At 38.7% G+C, this 22,050-nt stretch overlaps 2 protein-coding genes across 2 annotated transcripts; one reads left to right on the top strand and one right to left on the bottom strand.

Annotated features, from left to right (window-relative positions):
* Window positions 1-316: 316 nt before the first annotated feature.
* On the bottom strand, window positions 317-13,027 carry CFI (complement factor I). The gene is made up of 12 exons (XM_042811736.1): window positions 12,885-13,027; window positions 10,866-11,175; window positions 10,341-10,482; window positions 8,958-9,124; window positions 8,156-8,266; window positions 7,373-7,489; window positions 6,107-6,145; window positions 5,553-5,656; window positions 4,844-4,959; window positions 3,902-4,176; window positions 2,567-2,668; window positions 317-770 (listed from the first exon to the last, which is right to left on the bottom strand). The coding sequence occupies exons 1-12, from the start codon at window positions 12,942-12,944 to the stop codon at window positions 553-555; spliced, it is 1,761 nt and encodes a 586-aa protein (XP_042667670.1). The 5' UTR covers window positions 12,945-13,027; the 3' UTR covers window positions 317-552.
* On the top strand, window positions 12,854-18,032 carry GAR1 (GAR1 ribonucleoprotein). Its single transcript, XM_042811737.1, has 7 exons — window positions 12,854-13,601; window positions 14,159-14,376; window positions 14,457-14,611; window positions 15,444-15,503; window positions 15,887-16,022; window positions 16,807-16,917; window positions 17,284-18,032. Exons 2-7 carry the CDS (start codon window positions 14,172-14,174, stop codon window positions 17,295-17,297), a joined length of 681 nt encoding a protein of 226 aa, XP_042667671.1. The 5' UTR covers window positions 12,854-13,601; window positions 14,159-14,171; the 3' UTR covers window positions 17,298-18,032.
* The last annotated feature ends 4,018 nt before the right edge of the window (window positions 18,033-22,050 follow it).

Consider the following 22,050-nt stretch of genomic DNA (forward strand, 5'->3'; position numbering starts at 1 on the left):
AAACATCAACAAATGTCACAATCATGTTCAGTCCATCACATGGTCTGAAGTTCTGTTTCTGGGTAAGCTTAAAGGATCATCCGCCCAGCAAAGCAGCATCCTGAGGGTTTCTAAAGACATACACCCTGATATGATGGAATTGCTTTTCCATTCTCTGGGTGCTGTCCTTTCTGTGACATTCACATATTGGTAGGGTAGTTGGTTTTCTGACCACTTCTTTCAGTATGGTTGTCCATTTAAAATAAACAACTGAAATAACCTACTGAAAGCAGTGTGAAATATAGGGAGAGAGAAAAGAAATAACAGCAACAAAAAGTTGTCCTTGCAGTGAACATGGTTTTATTAGATAATTTTGCTGTGGACTTATATGACTGTAAAACTCTTTTGTGCAGACTTCTGTAAAGCTGTTGTATTTGTGGAGAGCTGAACATTTTCAAACTACGTTATTTCAAGATTTGTACTAATAGTTGCTAAGGTATATGGCTGCTATTGTAAAAATGGACTAGTGTTAATTTCTGCATGGATGATAGCAAGTGTTTAGTTTCCTGAGCTTCAGATATTATATCGTGAAATGAGACTCCGTGTCACATGGTGGCTAATCCAGTCATAATAGCTGGCAACTTGTGTATAGACGCCAGGGTGACCGGCCTCCCCACAGTTTTCACCCCAACTCACAACACCCCAGACATACGCCACGTTTTCTGCATCAAAGCAGACCAGGGGACCTCCTGAATCACCTTTGCAACTGTCAATGGATCCATCATAAGTACCTGTAGCAAGAGAGGGGAAACAACAACAACTCAGAAGTAAGTTTATATGCAAACTAGCACACAAAGTAGAGCTCAGGTGGCATTTTAGATCCATGTCACTTCCAGGCAGGTGCCTGCCTGACAGTCACTAGTACTTGAAGTTCCCAACCTCTTTGATCTACTACTTCTAATTATTTTGAAGTGCAGGCCTCTTTATAATTTTGGCTGGGCCAAAAGCTCATTTTCTTTCACGTCAGGAATGTGATTCTTGTTGTACATTGTGTAACAGCGAAGAATTCAGACGTATCGTATATTATATCATTAGAAGTAGCTTATAAAAAGGGGACAGAAAGTAGAATAAAATGGTAAGATTATTAGACTGATTCCTCTGGAAATTAAGCTATAATATGCATGTTCCTCTACATCTGCTATTGATGTCCTTTCTACCCAGTAATACATTGGCCAGTTTCCTCTGAGCTATGCAGAAGCAGAAACCTCAAAATTTATTTCTCTACAAGCTTTATGGCAAAAGGTGGGCAGGTCCACGGATAGTACATGAATGATGAGATACAAGAGAGTGCAGCTGTGTTTAACTGGAGCCCTTGATAGGGCACTTGAAGTGCAGACCATCTGGAGCACCAGGTGACAGCTCTGAGACACAGCATATGGGCTATGGTGCTGTCTACAAGTTTCTGGGATTTTGAAACTACTTGTGGTTGTAAAAATAATAATAATAATTTCAAAATAAAAGAGGAAAGAATATCATATTGGCAGAAATTTTATGGAGTTGGAATACAATTTATGCTTTGTCCCATAGACTCAGTGGAAGTGTGTAAAGTTGTCTTTCACTCCTTTCTACTTTGTTGATTGACCTAGTATGAAGGAACCCATACTGAGCAAGATTCCCCATGTTTTTAAATATGTAACCTCTTTCTTGAGTCTCTGCATTACTAAGAAAGAGTTTTGTGAGTGTTTCAGGATTGGAAAGACTAATACAACAAAACTAGATTTTGTTGCCCTTACTCAGTTGCATTAACGTTACCTTGTTTCAGTAACTTCAGCAGATACCAGTCCTTAATTCCAAAATTTATATCTGCATTCACATTGTATTGAATTTATTCACAAATGGTTAAGCTCTTATATACAGTTTTGATTTGTCTTGTTATGTAGTTTGTTTAAATCCTGCCTTTACTTCAGAGTTAAAGAACGGTTGAAACTATTTGTCCTGTAAGTTGAAAACTCATTGCTCTTTAAGACATGTGTTTGGCAATACCTTTTGTCACTTGAAAAGCAAAAATGTGTACTCAAAATGCTTATTTTAGCATTAGGAATGACAACCAGTTTCCTGGCCAGACTAATCTTTGTTTGAAAAGTTTATAGTATTTTTCCTGGGGTGTGATTTAGTGGTAGAAAACATCTCAACAGATGAGTAGTCACATGCTAGTCTGCAGGACTGTGAATGTGCTCCAAAAAAGGCATTTGCTTTATTATGTTCCTGAATCAGAATAAAGTAGAGGTAGGAGTAAGTTCAGTGGGCTGTAAAGTGCTTGTGTGTTTAGAAAATGTGACTCCAACTGTGTGCTGAAATTTGCCTACAATCACTGAAACTTGGCATACTGTCACAATAACTGTTTATAATTAGATAGTTAACAGCAGATGACTGTAGGCTCCAGTGGCTAGTGCTTTGCTAATGACAATGTTGTTGCATTTGATTTATTGCATTTTTCAAGTCTAAAAGATTTCCCAGCCAGTATGTCAGACCTTAAAAACTGTGGGCATGATGGTAAGGAAATTATAGTAAGAAAATTCATACTTGCCTGCACATGCCATTTTTTGTAAAAATCGGCCTGGATACATTTCAGAACAATTCTGAAATAAATTAACATTTCCCCATTTGAGCACGTATTGTTTGGTATAACCTAGAAAAGAAAACAATAAACTTTTTCTAAATTTAAACTGATAAATGTGTATGAAACACTTTCAATATCATAAGTTGAATGGTATAGATTTGCTTATTTATTGAATGTAATCTTAAATATTATAAACCAGGTACCTTAATCTGCTGCTAACACTCGCCCCACATCCATTGCCCATATATTTAAAAATAAAAGCAGAGTGGTTAAATTGTATTAAATGCAGTAGTTTCATTTTTTGTGATTTTTACTCCTTTCCTTTGTTATTTTCTTCATTTTTTTTTTTCCCCGTGTTTTCCATACCAGGGTTTCCAGATGCTATACTACTGGGAGACCAGTATATTGTTTTCTGTTAAATGGAGAAATGACTCTGATCATCTTTGTTACCTGTCTTTCTCAGAAAGATGAGAGGACTGGAACTTGCAGATACAAGTGAGCTATGTAGCACAAGGTTAAGAAGAGGCCCTATTTTGGTCTATGTTTGGTGGTAATTCTCAACTTTGTATTTTGTTTATGGACTGCTAGTGCTCTTATGCCTGGCTGCAGTCATTCTGTGATATAAACCAACTGCTTCCGAAGGCTTTGAAAGCGTGACTGCATTGGACCTAACCTTCATTGTGTTGAACCTATGCATGGTTGAGATGAGATGTGCTGAGCTTCGTAACTCCTGATTGCATCTCAGATCCATTTGGGCAGGGCACAGAGGTCTGGCTGTGACCATGGGCTGAGTGTTAAATACTGTTACCAGGTTTGCATAGATAAACCTAAGATAAATATGAGACTGGTGATTACAGTTGCTTCTCCTGGATGCCTCAGAGGTACTAAACAGCTCTTGTCTTTTTTGAGAAGCATGTACAGGTGCAGCACAACAAATAGTTTTTTGCTTATGCATACGTTGTCTGAATGCTGCCATCTCACTCCTGCTGTCTCATTCCTGCTCTCTCGCTGCACCGTGCTGACACAAATGTGCTGCTGTGGAGTCAGGCTGCAGATAAAACTTTAAACCGAACATTGCCTTTATCAGGCTAGTTCTCAAAAAGGTGTCCTCCAAACCAATTTACTGGGACAATACAAAAAGAGAACTGACAGCCAAATGCCAACAGCATGTGTTTGCTGTGCTCAGCCTCTTGCAAGTGCTGTGCGTGCACCACTCTTTAGCCTTCTCAGTATGAGCTGACCACTGTTTGAAAAACATAGCTAAAAATAATACATTCTGGTAGTAAGCACTGAATCAAATACCTTTCTCTAATCCCCATCCAGAAACCTTGCATTTATCACCAGCCTTGAACATATGCTCTGACCAGGGGATGCAGGCAGGTGTGCTGTATTTCAGGGAGCACTCTCCTTTTCCGTGACCTTTCAGCTCCAGCAGAGCAATGTCATTTTCATATGTTGCAGCATTATAGTTCTCATGGATTATCAGTTGCTTTAGTCTGTAAGTGTCTGTCTCCCTGTCATACTGTATTGTATCCAACAGCCCAATCCAGACACGGTATAGATGAACTCGAGTTGCTCTGGAAAAAAAGCCAATGAAGTAAAAAATATGTTTTGGTACATTACACAAGCACTGTGTGTTTCAATTACTCATAAATTTTTGCATTTTACAAAGTTTTCATGGAATAAAAAATCATATTATACACTATACATATTATATATATAGTTTCTTTCTGGACTTGCATGTCCAGATTGTTCTGAAGCAAGGCTGGTGACGCTTACTGCTGAGCTGAAGTTCCTGAAAATCCTGCAGTTAAGACAGAAAGACTGTATTAAAGGCCAGTGTGTTAAGTGCCTTCACAAAGGGAAAGCAAGGCTTATGCCTCTGATAGCAGATGAAGGAAGAATAAGCAAATACACCTGGAACACTGGGCTAGGCTAGGCAGGTCTTTCCTGCCCACTCCTGCTGGCACTGGGGAATATGTGGCACCAGGGACATTCCTGGAGGACAAGTGCCAGGCCTTCCCAGTGCTGAGAGGAGGTAACTCATAATTATGTTTTTGCTCAGTGACAAAATACTTTGCCTTTGAATCCCTCCCATTGTTAATGTGAGCAAGTCAGTGATTTTAGTTGATTTGTTAAATGGGCAAGTAAGAATTAACAACCTAATAGCTGAGAAGAGCAATAATGCACAGATTCATCTTTTCTACTTTGCAAAGAAGTAATTTCTCAGGTTGTTGCTTTTACCTGACACAGTGTGCAGCAGTCAGAACCCAACAGCCACCAATATAAACCCCTCCACAGTACACTGTTGCACCTTCAGTGCCAGTGTCTTTAATTGCCACTTGCCAAGGGAATTCACCCTATTAAAATGACAGAAACCCAAATAATATGAAATTATCATTGTGCTATTTTTTGTGCATAAAGGGAAACACCATATCACTTCATCTCTTTGACAAAATCTATTAAGAAATTATCTGTAATTTGGGCTCTGATACAAAGGCTCTGTATTCTAAACTACGTAAGTTTTTTGTTTTCTGACATTATGCAGTGTCTCCCTTCCTCCAGCTTTCTGTCAAGAATATCCTGAAAAAAAATAGATGGAAAATCTGATCTGGTATGATCAAACATTACATTTATGACTATAATTATCATACATAGCTATAGTGTTAAGTATTTTGCTGGATCATTTTCAATGCATACTTGCACTGTAATGCTGGATTTTGTAGCTTGGTGTTTTACCTTATTAACTGTGCTTCTATTTATATTCATTCAGTGCAATGTAAAATATGAAATTAATGTTGTAACTGATTTTGTTATTTCTGTACGTTTTAACAGAAGGACAATAATGAAATTTAAATTGTTACTGAATGAACACATGAGCCTATATTTGTAAGATTTGTTTGTGTGTGGAAGGGAGGGAGGAAGAAGATGGAGGGATATTATTATTTTTTACCTTCCTTGCAGTTTGTCCACCTATGATTCTTTTCCGTCGAGTTAATGTGAGATTTACAACACCACAATTTATTTCGGGAAGGAACGTCTTTGCCAGTTTTCTTTCTTTAACAAAAAGGAAAAATGTGTCTCAGAATTCAAGCATTCATTTTCTCTATTTGGAGACAGACTTATCTTTACATTGAAATCATGAGTGCTGTGAGTATGCAAGTAGCTAGGAAAGCATCTGTTTTTCTTTGAAAATTACTTCTGTCTTAGCATCACATTATTTCTCTTTATTTTCCATTGCTGACAACATTCAGGTAAATAATTTCAAAGCAGTGGCCATAGACTTGCTTAGAGTTTACCTCTTTCCATTGCTAATGCACAGATGTGGATCCTGAGGCAGGATGAATTATTATTATTGTTATTGAGATTAGTGGAAATAGTTAAATCCCAGAGTGTGTACTACTAAACCACAAAGTCCATGTATGAGTGTTGCAGGTCTGGCTAATTGGCTGGTAGCTAGAAAGCCACTAAAAAGAGGGTATGCAGGGTTTGTGGGGGTTTACTTACCTGCATCCATACTGTGATTTTCGTCATGTTTTGGCTTGCCTGTAGTGGAATAATAGAATACTAAGAATATTGACAAATATCTACAGCGTTCTATTACTTGAATGTTCAGTGGTGTACCAGAATCATGGTACATTTTTAACTGGATAAGGTGCACACCATTTCACACAGACAGCAATACTCTATAAGCATGGTGCCTGCTGTTTCCTTTCTTCCTAGGCACTCTTTGCTGCCACAGCTCACAAATGATCTGCATCCAGCAGATACTCATTTATAACTACATGCTATCTACTCTTCCTTCTTCTTGTCCAGAGGACCTTTCTGCAAAGGAACCCTGCGAAATGGTCTCCTTTGTTTTTTGGGTTTTTTTTTGTTTGTTTTTAATCTCTAAAGCAATAGACCACTCTCCTCTACCAGGAAACACCAGAAATTCTTCCTCCTGCCCCATCAATCCTTTGGAGCTTTCTAAAGCCCAAAGGAGCATTAGGCAAAAAGGTAAAAGGATACATATTTTTTTCTTTCCAATTTAGATGCTGCTGCTCTGTACTCCTTGCCTCCTTTAACACTTACTCCTTTTAAGGGTAAGGGAGGGTATTCAACACAAGAGGTAAACTAAACGCTTCCTGAATCTGGTTTGTCAGCTTTTATTCAAACAAAATACCCATTGAATTCACTTCCTAAATGGAGGCTGAGGATTGGCTCTGTTCTCATGTTACTGACAGTAATGTTTACTTCTAGGGTTCAGTTTACCTTTACCAATTACCATGTACCGAAAATGTTTACTTTTTGGCTTTACACTTTGTCTCTTATCTAAAATATTCTAAGTTCAAAACAAAACAAGGTATTTTCAATGGTAAGGAGAACAGTACAGATGAACTATTATATTAACAAACTAGTTAAATTAATTCCTTATACACAAGGAGGTTCCTGCATGCTCCATCTACATTTTCTTCCCTAAAACAGGATACCAATTTGATAGATGTCCATGCATGCAAAAGTCATAATCTGCTTTAAGCCTCCTAAAACATCATCTGTTTCTTCTGTCCTTTAGTTTTCTTGCCATTTATTTCTAGTAGGAAGGGAAGGAAGAGTACGTAACCTTTTGTTAGTCTCCTAGTAAATGTAACATAACATCAGAAAGACTAATTCTTGCATGCATTTTGGTTTTGTTAATCTGACAAATGACTTAAGAACATGCGTTGTGTAGTCTGTAGGTTTAATTTAGCATAACAAAAGTAAAAGAAAGAAAAACACATCTTAAAACGAAACCTGAACAGAGAGCTTGAGCTTCATCTTCTCCTGTTAGGCAGTCAATTTCTTTGTTACACACATTCTTTTTTGGAATACAGATATTTGATCGACAGTGGAAACTGTTGTTTCTGCATTCTGTAATATAACAGAAGTAAAATGGTAAAGCACAGGACTATATGATTCAGTGACCTCATGTAATTAGAGAGCTTCTTAAAAAATAAACCCAATAAAATATCCATGTTATGGGGGACTTTGCTATTTATAAATAGATCCTGAAAGTGGGGTCTGTAAGTGTAAAATGATGTGAATACTTGACTCTGCTCATTTTAATGTCTTGGTGTTTTAAAATTTATGCTATTAAGAAGGATCTCATTTTAGTTTAAGATAGTTCACTGAAAAAAAACCAACATGGTTTTGTTTGATTACTGTCAGTTTTGCCCTATTTGAAAATACATTTAATTCTGTGTAATACAGTTGGGTTTTGTTTCTTTGTTTTTGTTTGTATCAACAGCCTCCTAAATCTCATTATTTTTTTATTATTGGAAGAAATCCAGATCCTCAGAGATCAGATGCTTGCTTTGGAAAATTGCAATATTTATATTAGTATAATTATCTAACTATAGAATCATAAAACTTTTTTTGTACTTTCCTATACAGAAACTATAGTGTTTTTGTTTGGTTGGTTGTTTTTTTGTTTTTTCACAATAGAGACTTTATTATTACATCACTGTAAGAATTAATTTTTTGTGGATATATTTTTGCTGAAATGTTCTTCAAACAGCTGAGAAAGTAAATTATTACCTTTACAGCACAGTTCATCACTTAGGTCTCCACAGTCATTTATACCATCACAGGTTTTAGTCACAGAAATGCACTTGTCATTTGCACAATGGAACTCATGAGCTGAACATTCTGTGCAGTGAGATGAAAATGAAGTTAGTATAGAAATGACTGTAGGTTCACAACTGCCCAAGGAAACACTCAGCATACACGTTTTAGTCACTCAGTTTGACCTGTCAATAGTAGGCAACTTAAGGCCTAGTTAAGTAAATAGGAATCTTTTTTTTTTTTACTGTTTTCATTGCGTCCTCTTCAAACTTTCAATGTGACTATGTATTTTCTCCCTCCAACTTTCAGTGACCTGGCAAAAGAGAATTTTGTTTCTTCCAAACATGGACGAAAGCAGAAATGTTAGCTTGAGTTGATCTCCCAAAAGCAAGAACAAAGGAAGAAGTAGGAGGTTGTCATCTGTCTCCTCATCAGTTAACCTAGGAGAAACAAAAGTTGTGGGATGTAATATGCCTTGGAAGGGAAGGGGGAACAGCCAGAACCATGGGTGAAATTTGTCCACTTTTGGGTAGTATCTGTCAAGATATTCTAGGAGCAACAGTGCATTACTTTCCAAAATCATAAACTCAAGATTGCCTCAGTTGTCTTAAACGTTTGCAAAAGGATTATTTAAAAAAAAGATAAAAATTAAAGATTTCATTGCAGGTTTGTGCTGGCTGAGATTTCAGCAAAATAGATCCTAAGTTCATACATTTCAAATAAACTTAACGTGAACAGCTTTTAGTAGATTTAAAGCCAAAAAATCCCTACTAACCTCGGAGAGTTTTCTGGCACTGGAGGCTAACAAATCCCTCATTACTAGCTCTCAGTTTCTTCTTTATGTAACATTCAGCAAGACTTGTCTCTAGGCCTCTGCAAGTTATTTGGAAGCAGTGTGATGGTTCTGTGATGTTGTAGTCAGTGTGGTAATATTCAGCACCTCTGTAAAGATACAAATAACAGTAACAAATTCTGTAATTTCACAATGGATTGTCCTCTGCTTTTATTGTTTAGAATCTATATGATTTTCCCCAGTGTTAAGGAACTTTGCTGATGGCTAAAGAAGTTTAAAAAAAAACAGATTTCCCATGGAGTGTTATAAGGGTAAGGAGGAAAGTAGGAGATATTTACTGTGAAAGAAAAAGTTAAACAAAGTGCCAGTTTTTGCCAATTCCATCATAGAACTAGCACTGAATCTGTGCCACTTTCATCTCAGTTGCTGTGTATGGCAATAGATAGAAACCATCTTGCATGAGGTTGAGTACTGGTGGTGCCATCAAAACCAATGCATATTGAGGAAGCTCAGGCTACTGCAAGATTGGCATTCATTAATCATCTGAATGTAATCCTCTAACAGTGTGTCTCTCTTCTCTCTTAAGAAAATAAGGAATGAGTAAATAAATAACTGGAAAGACTTGCAATGGGAGTCAAGGGCTGAATGCTCTCTCCCAGAACAAACCTCTCTCTATGCTATCTAAAGAAGTATGAATCAGGGCTGGGAAATATTTAATCCTCATCTACAGGGGACAAATGTAGGCACTGTGATGGCATTCTCAGTCTCTGTTTGAGAGGCAGTCCTATGTGGCTCAGTCATGCTATTGTTTTAAATCATTATGTACAGGATATAGAGTTGACAGTTTATGATGACCTCACTGTGTAAATCAGGTCATTGGTATGGACTCGGAAAAAGAACAAGCTGTTTGTGGCCTCAGCTGTTTCTGGTGGGCAAGGCAAAAAATGGTGATGAAGGGTCAAGGGATGAAGGGAAAAAAAACTGTGTTCTGGTTCTTGTTAGTCTGGCTGCTGCAAGTAGCAAAACACAGCTGTACTGTTTAGTCAGCCAGTTTAAGAAAATTTTCCCCACGAGCAGTTCATTGATCACAGCCATTTGGGGATAAGCCATCTATGCACTTTCCCTTATACAGATTGAGAGAAAATTCATCTATCAGACTTCAACTTTATTTGTAAGTTGTGATTTGTGATTTGTAAGAAAATGCAGAAATCTGTTTTGGCTTTTGCTTACAGGAAGCTTTACTGTAGCCGATATATTGTTCATGGATTTTCTCTTCATAGTTGGCTGACTGACTGACCCTTATAGAAGCATCACTATTCGTTCACATCCATTGCAGTCACAGAGAGAGAAATTCCCCAAACTTACAATTCAAAGCCAAGGTGTCTGCAGGCCACGTTTGCTTCATTCATAGTCCACATACTGTCACATACAAAAAGGTCCTCGTTATTCACAGGTTTTACTTGAAGCAAATGTGAATCCTTATAGATCAAGGAGATTTTAAATGTTTCTAAAAATAAATAAATTAATAAATAAATTGCATACAAATTTTTATTCTATAGATGTATCTAGTGGAAAGACAGCACAGGAAGAAACCAGACCTAAAGTATGTTGTAGGTATCCAGAGTTCATATGGAATGAACAGCAGGTTGGGAATCAGAAGCTTGAGGTATTACTGCAGATTTTTTCTGAGAACTGATGTTACGGCTTTGAGCCTGATGCTTTTTAAAAATATACCAGCTTCAGAACAAACGAAGATAACAGTTCCTGCCCTGGAAGCATATTTGGAGGTCTTCTGAGGAAAGGTTGCATCTTAGTGTAAGACTTTTGTTAGAGCACTTTCAGTAATCAAACGAAGGACTGATACATTTTGAAAAAAAAAGATCATAGTACCTGTGGACATGCATTTTCCCTTGTTCAGAAACTTTGCTTCGGGACGTTGACACTCATAGCTTTTTAGGTGGCAGTAAGTATGAAACTGCTTTCCATTGGTAGAACAAACTGAAGTGCCATTCTTTGGACACTGGTAGGGAAGCTTACAGAGACATTTTCCCTCCACACATCGTTCCCATGGGTCACAAAAAACTTTCTTACAAGACTTGTGTGTGTATTTGTTGCTTAAACAGTCTTCTAGGAGGTAAATGGCTCGCTCAGCTGGCTGACTGTCTTGCTCAAGTTCTTCTGTATCATTAGATGCTGCATTCTGCAAGACACAAATTAAAAAAAAACAAAAGCAACCCAAAACCAAATATTGAACAAGACTAGAGATTGCACTAGCAGTTCTGCAGATCCCCTGTATACCTCAGCAAAGTGATTGTGAGCCTTTTCCTATCTTGTAAGAATGGAAGTGCTAAATATCTGTAGTGTTTTTCCCCTTGTCTTTGAGATACCCACCTTTCTGTTTTTCTGGATTTTTTTTCTTTTTCAGATCATTCCCCTGGTATGATTTTCACTATTACTGGTCACTCACAAACTATACTCTTCAAAAATCAGCTGAAGTGTGCAACAGAAGATGATAAACATTTCAAGCCAGTGGTTTATAGCACACCACAACAATGGAACCGTAAGCAAATTAAAATATAAGGGGACTTAACAGAATCACACAGAATGGCCAGGGTTGGAAGGGACCTCAAGGATGATGAATCTCCAACCTCCCACCTCCCCACCCCCCCCCCCCCAGGCAGGGCCACCAACCTCCACATTTAATACTAGACCAGGGTGCTCAGGGCTCCTTCTAAGAAGAAAAATAAAATTTAAAAAAAAAGAAAAGTAGGAACTTGATTTTTTTCAAGACCTTTTCATTGTCTCAGTTGACTTTAACTATAGCCAGTAACTACTTAGAAACAAATAAATCTAAAATTAATGATTTGCTTCATTGCAAGTAACACATATAAGTATCTTCAACAAAAGTTAAAATTAAATTCCCCTCCGAGTCCATTTTGTTCCCGTATCTTTGATGGCAGTGGGTTTGCAGTGTGGTTTCTGGTTGTTACAGACTGCAAGAAGTGCTCCTGATCCTTCCATCCGACTGTCTGTCTCTAGGTAAGTGGTAACACCTATCCCTGCAGCTCTCTGCTTATTCTGTTGCTGGCTGAGTGCTTTTGTTCACTAAGATTTGAGGGTAAGGGGAATGTTGAAACGTGAAAAATATGTAGCTAGACTTAGAATAAAGATGAAAAAGAAATGTCAGTTGTCAGATGAGATTTATCAGCTTTGAGTGCATCCACTGAATCAACAGAGCCAAAGTTTAAAGTTCTCATGAAGAAATCCTGGCCTAAGTAAAGGCAGTGGGAATGTTGCCGGGACAGAATTTAATCCGAGCCCCTCCCACCCTTTTAAGGGCTGTATAATCTTAATAAATTCTTCCTGTTCTTCTCAGGTCAGTAGAATCCTATGCATTATCTTTAAATTTACATACCAGACTCTGAGCCAGACCCTGCTTGGCTTAACTCCCATATTGCACTAGTTGTTTCTCCTCAGTTTTGACTGAGTAGCAACAGAAGGTGCTGATCTTTATCTACGGGTTTTTCTGAAAAGCTCAGAGTTTGCTGAACAAGGAGCCCATCAGAACTTCCTGAGAGGCTTTTGCCAGAAGGGATTTTATAACAAAAGCTTTCTGAGCTGAGCCACACTTGCAAGTTGGGTTTAGCATAGGATCCCGATTAAAAGATTTTCCAGAAGCTTGTTACTGTAAACCTCAGATAGAACCAATATATGGAGGAGAAACAGCAAGATTCAAATTCTCAAACTGGACTAAAACGTACGAAATGCAAATGCTACAAAAGGAAATAATTAAAGAAAATCTATCTTTCTGTTTTTATAATAATAAACTGTTTTAACTGTTCAGTTTTGTTTGTTTGTTTGTTTCTAAATAAGCGGATACCACAAACGGGACAAACAATCAGTTCTTACCTTTGCTCGACAGAAAGAAAAGAAAGAGAAGCAAACCAAGAAAACCGCAACCACTCTCATGATGAAGTTTTATCTCTTTGTAGAGAAATTCCCCTGGCTGGGATTTTCCCAATAGCCAGTTGTTAGGTTTGTGTTTAATTTTTAACCATTGGTAAAACACTTTGAAGTGGACTCAGAAACAATTACAGGAGCCTGAGATATTAACGGATGAGTCTGATATCTCCACACGGATCCCACCCCATTTAACCTGTTATGCTGTACATAGAGACCCAAAGGAAAGCCCTTGAAGCCAGCGATTACAAGGCAGTGCTCGGCAGGGTCTCGCTCCCCTGCTGTTTCCAAAGCAGACCGACCGAGCGGCGGGGCCGACTTCCTGGCAGCAGGCAGCCGGCTCTGCAGGGCGCTGTCAGGGGAGATGTGTTTTTAGGTGAGATACGTCTGCCTCCGTGCAGGCAGGCAGACAGACAGACAAACGGAAACAGCAACGCTACTATCTCCGTGCGAGAGTGCAACCAGCCGACATTTGCTCACACAACTGCTGGGGCAGCGGGCGGTTTCCAGGAAAACCGCGGTCTCGCCGGTACCACGGATCTCCAGCCCCTGCGAAGGCCCTTTTGCGACAGTGCCGCTAGGCGCTTGCTTCTCCTTTACGGCAGGATGGCTGCTTTTCCGGCGCGTGACGATGAGGTCATCAGGCGGCGCTTGTATGGATGCTAGGTACGCACGTGTGCGGGGCTAGGGTTTACGGTGCGGGTTGGGGCGTGCGCGGGCGTCGTTAGGGCCGTTAAAGCCGTTGGTCTGCCTTCAGGGTCCGGCGCCGCTTCCAGGGAGGCCGTCCTTTGGGAAGCTGGCGGTCCGGCGCCTCTCCGTGGGCCGCGGAGTATGATGCTCGACCCTGATATGCCCCGTTCCTCATGATGGATAGGCATTGCCGTAGAATTGTTAAGGTTGGAAAAGACCTCTGAGATCATCTAGTCTCACCTTGCTCACTAGCCGAGTCCCTCAGTACCACTTCCGCACGGTTCTTCAGCTTCTGCGGGGACGGTGACCGCCACCTTCCTGGGCAGCCCGTGCCAGTGCCCGACCACTCTCAGAGAAGAAACTTTTCCTAAAATAGGTGGTGTTTAATGGGGGAACTTGATTATGGCTTGCCTGCATGTTTTTGGTCGGGGCTGAGGTGGGTAACCATTAAACAGGACCATCGGGAGACCTTGATTCAAGCAACATGTTAACAAATACGTACTTCTTAAACCGATTTTTTGTCTACAATGTAGGAGGCAGTAGAGAATGTCTTTTCGTGGAAGAGGAGGTGGTGGCGGAGGACGAGGAGGTGGAGGAGGAGGAAGAGGAGGAGGCAGCTTTAATCGTGGAGGAAGTGGTGGTGACAGAGGTGGCTTTAATCGTGGTGGGCGAGGTGGCTTTGGACGGGGAGGTGGACGAGGAGGCTTCAACAGAGGCGGATATGACCAGGGCCCTCCAGAGAGGGTAGTTTGTAAGTTATATGCAGAGGCTGTAATCATGTAACTTGCAGTGAGTGTTTAAGATATTCAGTTTGTTTGTTCTTTATTTCAGTACTGGGAGAGTTCATGCATCCGTGTGAAGATGATCTTGTTTGTAAATGTAAAACAGAAGAAAACAAAGTTCCTTATTTCAATGCACCAGTGTACTTGGATAATAAGGAACAGATTGGCAAAGTGGATGAAATTTTTGGGCAGCTACGAGACTTTGTATCCTTCACAAATCCTGTTGGCTTCTTCAGTGGGTTTGCTCTAAAATATGAAAATATTTAATTTCCTTATTCTACTTCATATGCTTAAAACAGGTTTAGAACACCCTTCTGATCTGAATTTATTAATTTGCAGATTTACTTTTTTCATCAGTATTACTCAAAGTTCAGAAACTTTTTTCTTCTTACAATAACAACCAAGAAATATAAAGGGAGCTCAAGTGTAGTTTGCGGTTCCTTAGCTCCCTGTTTAATCTTGAGTACTGTTGAACAGTCAGCCAGCAGCTTACCATCCTTGCACAACCATCCTTGCACACTTGAGAACCACAGGATCCATAGTAGTTTGTGGAGTTACAGAGAGCATCCACCGTGTTGCTGTAAGTTGAAAGAAAGCTTGTGGTTGGGTTGAGCAGCCCCTGCTGGCCTGTTTCTTTCCACAGCTAGGCAGATGTACAGGCCAGGACAGTCATAGCAAAGCTACTGTAGAATCCACATTGTTCTGGATAAGTCTGAGAGACAATCACTTGTCAAACAAGTTTGTTTCTTTATGGTTACATTTTTATGTATTCTTTTCTGCTGGTATGTTTATGCCTCAATATGTGGGAAGGAAAAAGTAATGTTTGCATGAAATGTTGTCTTTGTAACTACGAGGAAAATTAGAAACAGTTATTCCTGATCATTAAGTTGTAGTTTTTCATTTGTAGTGATGATGTTTAGCTTCATTTATGGAATATGAATTTAGAAAATGTCTGAAGTGTGTAGATTCTTCCATGTGATCAATCAAATGTGATACTTCTCATTTTTATTCCTGGTGTGTTCCTTAAAGCTAACAGTATTTTTCAGTGAAACTGTCTGAGAACATGAAAGCCTCTTCATTCAAAAAAATGCAAAAGGTTAGCTGATCTCAATAACAGAATTATGTGTTATCAGTTAGATATGTAATCAAATAGATAATAAAAGCTTTATTAAGAGATTTTACTGACTTTAAAAGCTAGCTGTCCTTTGAAAATGTGTTTGTTTACTCATCCTTTTCACTTTTACATCTGCTATGCACTTCCCTCTCCTAAATAACAAAAAAAGTGAATGAAACTTAATAAATATGTATATCATATGTATTTTAATAACTTCATAACACTGATTTATTTTGCATATGATTTTTTTTACTTGGCTTTTTGCAAAAGGCAATTTGACATAATGAGTTAAGACGAAATTGTGACTGTTTGTTAAGGATTTAACCTGGGTTTTCTCAAAGCCTAATAGAACTTTCTTCCTACAGTTTTACATTGATCCAGCAAAGCTGCTACCCCTTCAGAGATTTTTACCAAGGCCTCCTGGAGAAAAAGGTGCTCCTCGAGGAGGTGGTAGAGGAGGACGTGGTGGAGGACGTGGAGGAGGAAGGGGTGGTGGTAGAGGTAAGATCCCAAGAACGAAAATTGCGGGAAAGGTTATTTCATTTCTTTGTTTTTGGTGAACTTACCATTACATACTTGAATAAACACTTCTATTGCAAAGAAGATAGGCACTTCATAGTTTGATAATTCAGTTTATGTTTGATAACTCAGTGGAAGAGACAGTGATACCTTTCCAAGGCAAGAGCTAGTTTCTGTAATGCAGAAAAGGGAGTACGCTGATCTGTAACCAAGACAGGAAGCATAACTATTAACCACTTTGTGGTAAAAGATAGTGGATAATACCCATTCAAAACAATGAAAGCAGTATTTTTACTGTGTTCTAAAAGGTAGTTTGGACAAAATACTTGAAATGCGATGTTTGGGAGAGGGGGTAACTGATATAGTAGATCTCATCCTTTACTTTTTAAGCACAGTCTATGATGTACTCAGTTACAGTAGAATTCTCACCACTCTGCCACCTTGTGTGCAAGAAGGCACAAGTATGTAAAGTTTTTTCTTTTATTGTTTTGAAGATTTCATATGTAATAATTGTGGTTAACATTTTTAATGACAGCTAAAAATTATCTTGAAGTTTTATTAATGCATTAGTGTTTTAGACATTGGATACTAGATATTCAGCACCACCTAAAATGCTGCAGATGGTCCTCAGAAGAAAGAGGGTACTAGGATGAAGCAATTGGCTCTTTCTGATTTGGTTTGGATTTCCTAACTGTCAATTAAAGCTGTTGTTATGTATAACAAAATTTACATGCTCCAGAAAGTGTAACTTGTTTCCTACATTCAGGAGGATTTGGAGGAGGAAGAGGTGGAGGAAGAGGAGGAGGAGGATTTAGAGGTGGAGGAAGAGGAGGAGGAGGATTCAGAGGAGGAAGAGGTGGTGGAGGAGGTTTTAGAGGTGAGTGTGCAGATGTATTTTTTCCATAATAAGAATGGCTCTGTTTCTAAACTTTTAAGTATTAAACAGAATGCTGTATTTTCTTTTCCTCTCGTATGGGTGTTCATAGTTTTATGTAAAAACTTGATGTGCTTCACACTAACTCATTTAAACCAAAGTTCAGTGTTTTCTGGTTTTTGATGCTTTGTAAAGACCGTGCTAGTTTCTACATGAAAAGGGACTATAAGAACAGACAGCAATGATAAATTATTTTATCAATTCATGCAGTTTTATATCTATAATTTATTTACTGAAACAGCATCTAAGATAATTTGAATTAAGTATCTATGATAATGAATTAAGTGACCTTTTTCCCTCTTAAACTAGGGAGAGGACATTAAAAATGGAACAATGAGAATCTTCCTGCTGACTTACCACGTTACCTGCAGAAGTGAAGAGCAAGAAAAAAAGTTATAAAAGACCATGAAAAAGTTGTTTGTAAAGAACTGGAAGCTATGAAATGACGGTTAACAACTGTCAACAACCGTGGACAAAGTGTGTAGCCCTTGGCGAAGAATGAAAGACTGCTCACAACATACTTGAACTTTTTAAACTAAGACAGAATTCAATGTTATTCTTAAATTGTTTGTTTCTGGCAAATGACTTAGTCAGTGCTTGACTTCATGTTGGAGTCTGGAGTAAACAATCAACTGAAACTTTTTTTTTTTAAGAAAAGCCCCCTTGGGTTCACTGCATGCACATCTGTCAGTATGAACTTGTAACCTCTGTGTGACTTGGATAAGAGCCCTTGTTCTCATTGTTTTATATGGAGTCTTTTGGGTCACTCTAAAAAGGAGATGTGATTTAAATAACCATTATGGACCATTTTTTACAAACTAAACTTCAGACTGTTTTTTTGTCGTTAGAACTTTTTTAATGCGTAAAAACAAATATGAGGAAAGGAAGATAGCAAATAATATTTTGTACATTTTTCTCTCTGAATCTTAATGAAAGCAAAGGCATAAAGATACACTCTTAGAAGATATTATCTGATGAGTAATACAGAGTTAATTCTATTCATAGGTCACCTAATTGTATCTAATTTCACTGATAATAAAGTTGCTAAGAGTTTTTAACTGCTCCCCTCTTCCTCTTAGCCAGTTTCTCTTGAGGTTTTGATGTCCTGGCAGATCACCTCTGTTGTGCTCTGAGCTTGCTAAAATGAAATAACTCATTGTTGTGGAAATGCTGAATTATGGCCTGAACCAGTGATTGAGCACCTGGTGGGAAGGCAGGGTCAACCCAGGGGAGCTGAGGTGCATGCAGAAGGGCCAGAAGGGATGGAGCCAGGATCCACCCCTTCCCTGACCTCATTTAAGGATTGGCAGTGGAGGTGTGGGTATCTTGGTGGAGATACCTGCCTCCCTGAGGCCTTCTAAAGGTAAGTGGCTTTTTTCCTTAGTTTCTTTGTCCACGGCTGCTGCATTTGGTCTTGTCCTCATTTGCTGTAGCCAACAACTTTGCTATCCAGCTGTTATCGTTGTACTTTTCATCACAGCACAGCATTACACCCATCATAGAGCTCCTCTGCATGTGGTCCTTTCAGTTTAGTGTTGCTTTAAAAATAAGTGGGAAATTCTGCATGAATACATTCCCAGTCTCTTAAATCGGATTTATTATGAGGGCTGTTGAAAAACTAGTGTCTCTTAAAGCACAGAGAATCACCTTGTCATCTATATTCAGCTTTGGAAATTGAGTAAGAATAGGAAAGAATCTGTCTCATTTCATCAGGAGCAGGGAGTCTATTGGCAGATCTCATACCAAGCATTTTTGAGAACAGATCTGTAGATTAATTGACATGAAAATTCTGAGCATCATGTTTGACGTGGGTGGGAAATATATTTCAGAACTGATCATGCTGTTGTACTTTTAATGACCATGATTGCTGGATCCGTTAGGCTTGTGCTTACCAAAAGAAATAGGTAATTTGTCAGTGCTAAAACTGGACAAACTACTAGACACAAACAAACACAACTCTTACTTCTGAATTATTTCTGAAACAAAGGTTGAGCAAGCTAGCAAGAAAACTTCAAGAACTCAGTTGCCTAGTCTGAACACCTGCTCTATATAGGACAGCAGTTACAAAGTGTTTAGAAGAAACATCCAATTTTCTATTAGATCTGCTTTTGTGAGAAGAAACCAAGTCTATTCGACCACAACACCATCAGGAATTATGGAATAGCAGTTATTTTGTTGGTGTTACTATCCATTTAACTTTAATTAGGTCAATTAAATGTGGACCTTTAAAAGTATTTGGTCTTTTGTTACTATGTATTACAAGGTCTATGGAGGTAGGGCTCTGACTTGAGATATTGTAGAATTGTAGCCGTTGTAAGCTGTCTCTGTCATACCACATTGCAACTGTATCACCAGTGCTTCAAAACCATGTTTTAAATGCGTTCTCTGCAATAGTTGCATTCTTCACCAATGCTTCTGTGCCTAGTTGTGGACAGCTGACTTAGATCTTTCTTTATTCTTCTGGCTTTGGAAGACTGGGAAAATGCAATCCTCATTCTTACACCCAAATTTGTGCTCCGTGCTGCTGTTCTTGCTGCATGCTTTAGAGATGCACTTTCTCCAAGGGAATCAAAAGGCTGGCTATCTGGATGTTACCTTTCAATTGCACTGACGTGGCAACTGACAAAATGCCATCTTGCAGCCTAGAACAAGAAGTGAATAATTTGAATCTTACAGCAGGTGGAGTCGTGAGTCATACTCAAGTCTGAAGCCACTGAAAGGCAAAAGCCTTGCACTTTTGTACTGGTGCAGTTACTTTCAGTTTGGCAAAGTGATGTCTTGGCAATAAATGGTATATTGAGAAAATGAAGGTTAGTATGTGAAACAGGGCAATGATTTGGAGGCCCCTTATCAGGGCATCTTGTTAGTCACCTGGAGGTCTCTTTACAGAATCAAACTTTTTTTAAATAGCAGTTTAAATCTAGAGACTGGGTGTGTGAGAAATTAATAATTTATTAATTTGTCTGCCTTTGGTTTTGAACCATTTAAATGTTTGTGGAGTTAAGATTAAAGGGAAGTACTGCCCTATACAGCCCTCTAGTGTTGATGCACTTTATTGAATGTGGGAGGATTTTTTTTTTTTAAAAAAAGCAAGCAGTATTTCTACTTCTACCATGTGTGGATTGCAATATTTTTTAAAATATTTTACATATAAATATAACATTTACAACTTGCTAAACCAGGTAATAAATCTTGCGTTGCCCCATATCTGTATAGACACCTACAAATTGAAGGACTGACTCAAATATAAACTACACTATTTTTGTACTGATCAGAGCAGTCAAAAGGAAAAACTCCATAATTCAAGGGCATTTGTTATATCTTAATAGTGAATTAATTGCTTTGTATTTTGACTTTGTTTTACAAACTGCAGTTTTCTAGGGGAGAAGAAAAAAGAAGTACTTTTTTTGGAGATGTGCCTAGATTACTTAAGTTGTAGGAGCTGGGGGTGTTTAGATTGCAGAGGAAAAGGCTCTGGGGAGACCTCATTGCAGCTTTCCTGAACTTGTAGGGAGCTTAAAAGCAAGAGGGGGAGCAACTTTTTTCATGGTCCGATAGTGATAGGACAAGGGGGAATGACTTTAAATATAAGAGGGAAGATTTAGTTTAGGTGTTAGGAAGAAATTCTTTACTTAGAGGGCAGTGAGGTACTGGCAATGGGGCCCTGGGTAGCTGAGCTGGTGGGGTGGCAATCTTAACCAAGGCAGTAAGCATTGCAAGCTCTGACTTCTATGCAAGATACATGATTGGAGATGCTTATGAAAATATTGCCAAGGTTTCAGGGGAAGTAAGTAAAGATATCAAATTATCATTATGCTTTTATCTTTCAAGGTGGAATGATTAAATACTAGGAAAGTAGATTCATCACTGAACAGATAATTTTCCCTTTCAAATCCCTCCCACCCTGTTCCTGCCTAATCCTCTTTTGACAGGGAAAATGCCTCATTGATACAAGTGCCCTGCAAGCTAAAAGTGAGTGTAGTTCTATGCTAGTAAAATGTTTGCTGGTAGTGTTGTGATATATGATCTGTAACAGTGATGACTAATTGTCATGACTGCATAAGTTTTATACCAAAATTTACTCAACTATAGGTTGAAATGGATGAAAAGTAGAGGATGTCTATTTTAAAAAGCTGAGATTGGATGGGGAAAGCTCTGTGAGTGTTTAATGGGTTAGAGAAGAGAGTAGCTCTTCGGGTAAATGACCTTCCTATGGGATGGCTTTGTTCCTTAGTGCTGTTTGGGGCAGTAAATCCTTCCTGCTGCTCGCACACATGGTCTGAGCTGCCTGTGAGCTGCAAGAAGAATTTTTATATAGCTTTTATATATAGTATGGGTACAAATTGTTTGAAGGGGAAACAGTGGTAAAGGCCTTTGATTGTGTTGATGCTGCATGTAAACTCTTTGGGCAAAGGTTTGTTGCAGCTCGTATTTACACAGGATTTTGTAAAGGGCCTTTGTGATCTCCCTCTAGCATGCTGCTACCTCATAACTGAAGAAACAAAAGCTATATCACCTTTGAAAAATGCTCAATAATTTTCTGTTTAAGAAAACTTGCCCAAGCCTACCTGAGTAAGTCTGAGAGAAGGAGATTGTTCAGACTTTATGGCATGTTCAACACCCATTTTCTGCAGACCAGGAGATTTTAGAGATGTGACAATTTTCTGAATGTCAAGCTTCACTTCAGGAAATACTGGATTAGGTTGTTGTGTCTGCCATTGGTTTGAGTGTTTCAATTAAAGTAAGAATCTTGAAGAGGAAAAGGAAGTATTTAAAGGTTTGAAGGGGTGGATACAATCAAGGTATTTTAATGAAACCGACATTTGTGTTTGTGCTGTGGTTGTGTTTTCTGCGATGGTAGGAAGTAATTCCAAACCAGGCTGAAGGCCAACTAACCAGAGTCAACTTTCTCCTAAGGTTTCTCAGGCGTTGCACAAGAGATTTGAAGTAAAAAAAGTTTGGGGGCATGTGACTGTTAATCTCTTTAGCAGTAAGAATAAAGTTTGAACATCCTGTTGGAAATGTTCTTGGTTCTGTGTTGCTCTTTGTTTCAGTTAACAAGCTTTTCTCCTGCAT

The sequence above is a fragment of the Centrocercus urophasianus genome, unplaced genomic scaffold (genome assembly GCF_019232065.1).
Source record: "Centrocercus urophasianus isolate 14NV4802_14NV808 unplaced genomic scaffold, USGS_Curo_1.0 seq_13, whole genome shotgun sequence".
In the NCBI taxonomy this organism is placed as follows: domain Eukaryota; kingdom Metazoa; phylum Chordata; class Aves; order Galliformes; family Phasianidae; genus Centrocercus; species Centrocercus urophasianus.